This window comes from Frieseomelitta varia, unplaced genomic scaffold (genome assembly GCF_011392965.1).
Source record: "Frieseomelitta varia isolate USP_RPSP 00005682 unplaced genomic scaffold, Fvar_1.2 scaffold_480, whole genome shotgun sequence".
NCBI lineage: Eukaryota > Metazoa > Arthropoda > Insecta > Hymenoptera > Apidae > Frieseomelitta > Frieseomelitta varia.
This window is the reverse complement of record NW_025110235.1, coordinates 10,485-14,621: the sequence shown is the minus strand read 5'-3', so window position 1 is coordinate 14,621 and position 4,137 is coordinate 10,485. Positions and strand designations below refer to the sequence as shown.

Here is a 4,137-nt window from a genome sequence, read left to right as displayed (position 1 = left end):
AAAAAAAAAAAAAAAGAAGAACACTAGTCTCGGACTATAGCTCGACATGATCGAGAAAGTGTATTGACTGTATGCGGTAAATTTAAGAGACAGTAGAAGTTGAAAATTGCGTGTCGAGCGAAAGAAAATTTCGGGAGAGAAAGAAGAGGTTGAAATCTCTTTCGCACGTGTAATATTTTTAATGGAAAGAAACCGCAGTAGAGCAGAAAATTTTTCTAGATATTGTGGGAAAGCACGTCAAACGAACTTGATATCTTTTCGAAAGCAAAGAAACATTACGCAGTGAATGAATGAAATTGAAGAATAGCATACGTGTGGAGTAGAGAAGCGTGTCAAACAAACCTGATGTTCTTTCGGAGCAAAGGAAACGTTATATGGCGAGTAAAACTGCGGAAGAAATTAAATTGGAGAATGCACACGTGTAGAGCAGAAAATGGCTGACAGAAAAGCGTGTCAAACAAACTTGATATTTTTGAAAAACAAGGAAATATGGTGAACATGAAGTTTGGATAAATTTCGAAATTTTCAGAAACGTGGAGATAACACGAAGCAAACAAGAGCAAGGTATATAAGAAATGGTGGTTTGATGCAATTCCAAAAAAAAAAATTTACGAAAGGGTGAAATTCATGACTATTGGATTCTTTTCCCAAGGAAACGGAACACAAAAGCGTTAATAAGAATAACAATACAAGTGCAGAGTCACAAGTTTCGAACCAAACGTATCACTGATCTTACAAATGCTAAACAATATTTTCCAAAACAATTACTGATTTAAAATACCTCTCAACGTTTCTTGAAAAATAAAAGATCATCGATATCAATTAAATTTTTCTCCTAAAAAATCAATTATCTCTCGCAAAAGATTCTTAAATCAGATACAAACTTTTCTCACCTCCCGTCCCAAATTAATCAAATTAATCAAAGCGTCGACAAAACGAACTCCGTGTCAAGTGTCAAATGACCAAACTCGTGCAGAGGTAAGGTAACGATAGAAAAAAAAAAAAAAAAAAAAAAAAAGAAAAAAAAATATAAAAAAAAATATAAAAAAAAAAAAAAAAAAAAAAAAAAAAAAGAAAAAGAAAAATGTCAAGATCAAGAGAAGCAGAGAAACAAAAGAGCTGAAGGATGAACAGAGGCTGAGAAAATTGCGATGATAACAGCCGCCATAATCGTCGGAGAAGCAGGTCGTATACCTGCCGAGTCGACGTTGCTGGGTGGTCCGGTGGCACTACTGTATCTGGGGGAGAGACTTGGTAAGCTTGGGCTCAGGGAAAGTGGACTGGGCGTCGTGTGATCCCATCTGGACGGCGATGGTGAAGAACAGGGTATGACAAGACTCGGCGGCGCCCCCATTGCGTTTCCCCCGTCTTGCTGCCTTTTCCTCGCGTTTCTCACGTCCTCCGACTCGGAGAACTCGCTCTCCGACGTTGGCTCCCATTTCACTGTCTTCGACGTGGCGAATTTCTCCGGGGATTTGCCCGGCCGCGTGGAAGACGCCGTGGAGCTGCTCCGTTTCGCGTAGCCGTTCTCTTTTCTGGTGGTGAACTCGTGGACGATCGGCACCTCGATGTCGCTGGCTCGTCGTTGACCTTGGATCGTTCTGTTCGTACTGCTGACCGTCCGCTTGCCTTCGCCGGGAAGCACGATCCCAAACTCGTAGCCGAAGTCGTACTTGAAGTATATCAGCCCGGTGTCTGGATCGATGTGCTTCGTTCCTGCGTTTTTGTTTTTTGCGATTTTTTTTTTTTTGCATATTTTTTACAAGTGGCGATTGAACAGGGGTTTCGTGATTCGAAGATCCTCTCTTTGATACAGTGGGGCTTCGCTGGGTTTTTTTTCCCCCATTGATACTATCGTTGATACAACTTTTCAGAACTGTCTCAGGGCCTTTGAACTTTCAGTGATTTTTAAGCAAACGCTTGTTTGGTTTCTAGATGTGGGATATTTATAATTATTCAATTATTTCAATCGCTTTTACCACTCCTTCGCGATGAAATATTCTGCGTTCGACGCAACGCAGTATAAAATACGTACCACGTTGCAAACTTGCAACAATTATCAAGCAGATGCTTATTCGATTCTCAATATCAAAGGATCCAATTTTCAGCATACGATACGATATAAGTGCCGATATAAGTGCAATAATAAACGAAACGAATACTTGTCTGATCTCAAAGTATAGAATACAACAATTTCAACGATAAGCAAATTCTTCAAATTATCCCCATAATAATAATTGAATTATGCACACGCTACGATACGTCGCGTAATTGAGCATTCATTACGTCGTACAATTGAATTACGCTAGACTGTGAAATGAAATTACCATGTTCCGAGTGTCGGGTCTCTTCTCTGTAAGTTCTGGGCTCGTCGCCATCGCTGGTTCGACTGTCGGCCGGATGTTTGAGGATCGGCTTACCCTGCTTCAGATCCGACTGGATGTCGCTGACGAATTTCTCGGTTTTCGATTTGAAGCTGCTGGTCATGTCGGTCATGTGACGCGACGCGACGTCTGCGGATGTTTCAGATTTGTTCGTGTTACGGGACAACACACACAGCTCGCCAGCGATATATATGTATCTCGTTTGCCTTGCTTTTATACATGTACATACTTTCAGCAAGCGCGCAGAAGAAGAGAGACAGAGTTAGAGTGTAGAGAAGATGTCAAAACGCGAATCATTCGTCGGAATGAAAAGATGGCGAAGAGAAGAAATACAGTCGCGGTTCTTGAATAGACAGAGAAGAATCAATCCTCAATTGGCATCGTCGGATCATGGGTAATATTCGATCACTCGATTCTGTTTCATTTTCAATTGTACTCCAGTTTTTGAATGATTTGTTATTCGGTTCCGCTATAAATATTCCGATAATTGTTTTCTCAATAAACATTTCGCACAATTAATTTCGAATATTTTTAAGGATTTCAATCGTTTCGAATCAACGTTGGTGCAAAATATTTTTTCTAATTTCACAAATTAATACATGGGAAATAAAAATTTCAAAGATGTGTAAGAAACTTTACTTTCTAGGGAATTTAGATTATTATCGATACCTCTAATCCAAGAATCCAAGTTGAGGATTAATAAAATTTTATCACCTACGTGATAAATTATTCTTTTCCTAAATTATTATTTCTCTCTTAACCCCTTGCGCTGGCAACTGGTTCACGGACCATAACGAGTGACCGTATAAAATAATTCGTCGCTTTCTCTTTCTTTTAAACTCGTCAGTATGATATCACTGGATAGAAATTATTAAGAAGTAATAAACTTATCATTTGTTTTGCCCGGGTTACATTTAAATATACTTAACTGAGAAAATACTGTAATTTTGGGACAAACAATTCTCGACGCGTGTGACACGTTATTTCAGCGCAAGAGGTTAAGTATCCAACGCGATACCGTAACGTAGCCTAAACTCCATAGTTACATCTACTCCTTTAACAATAATCACCCTGTGAATATCCTAAGTTATTAGCGACAAGAGTCCCCAAAATTCATAGATGTTGCAATATTCTAAATCGCGACAACTTTTAAGAATCAACATTGTCAATCTCTAAAAACATTCTATAAAAAATTCTACATCTACTCCCTTAACAATAATCACCTTGTGAATATCCAAAGTTATTAGCGACAAGAGTTCCCAAAATTTATAGATGTTGTAATATTCTAAATCGCGACAACTTTTAAGAATCAACAATGTCAATCTCTAAAAACATTCTATAAAAAGTTCTATATCTACTCCTTTAACAATAATCACCCTGTGAATATCCAAAGTTATTAGCGACAAGAGTTCCGAAAATTCACAGATGTTGCAATATTCTAAATCGCGGCAACTTTTAAGAATCAACAATGTCAATCTCTAAAAATATTCTATAAAAAATTCTATATCTATTCCCTTAACAATAATCACCCTGTGAATATCCAAAGTTATTAGCGACAAGAGTCCCGAAAATTCACAGATGTTGCAATTCTAAATCTCGACAACTTCTAAGAATTAACATTGTCAATCTCTAAAAATATTCTATAAAAAATTCTACATCCTTAACAATAATCACCCTGTGAATATCCAAAGTTATTAGCGACAAGAGTCCCGAAAATTCACAGATGTTGCAATATTCTAAATCGCGACAACTT

At 37.9% G+C, this 4,137-nt stretch overlaps 1 protein-coding gene across 1 annotated transcript in view; it reads right to left on the bottom strand.

Moving 5' to 3' along the window:
* Positions 1-4,137, bottom strand: part of LOC122532900 (microtubule-associated protein futsch-like) — a 13,836-nt gene that overhangs the window by 1,380 nt on the left and 8,319 nt on the right. The window contains exons 7-8 of the mRNA XM_043662083.1: positions 2,328-2,513; positions 1,195-1,716 (exon numbers count right to left, since the gene is read on the bottom strand). Of these exons, the coding sequence (XP_043518018.1) occupies positions 1,195-1,716; positions 2,328-2,513 (708 nt within the window). The remainder of the gene's footprint in view (positions 1-1,194; positions 1,717-2,327; positions 2,514-4,137) is intronic.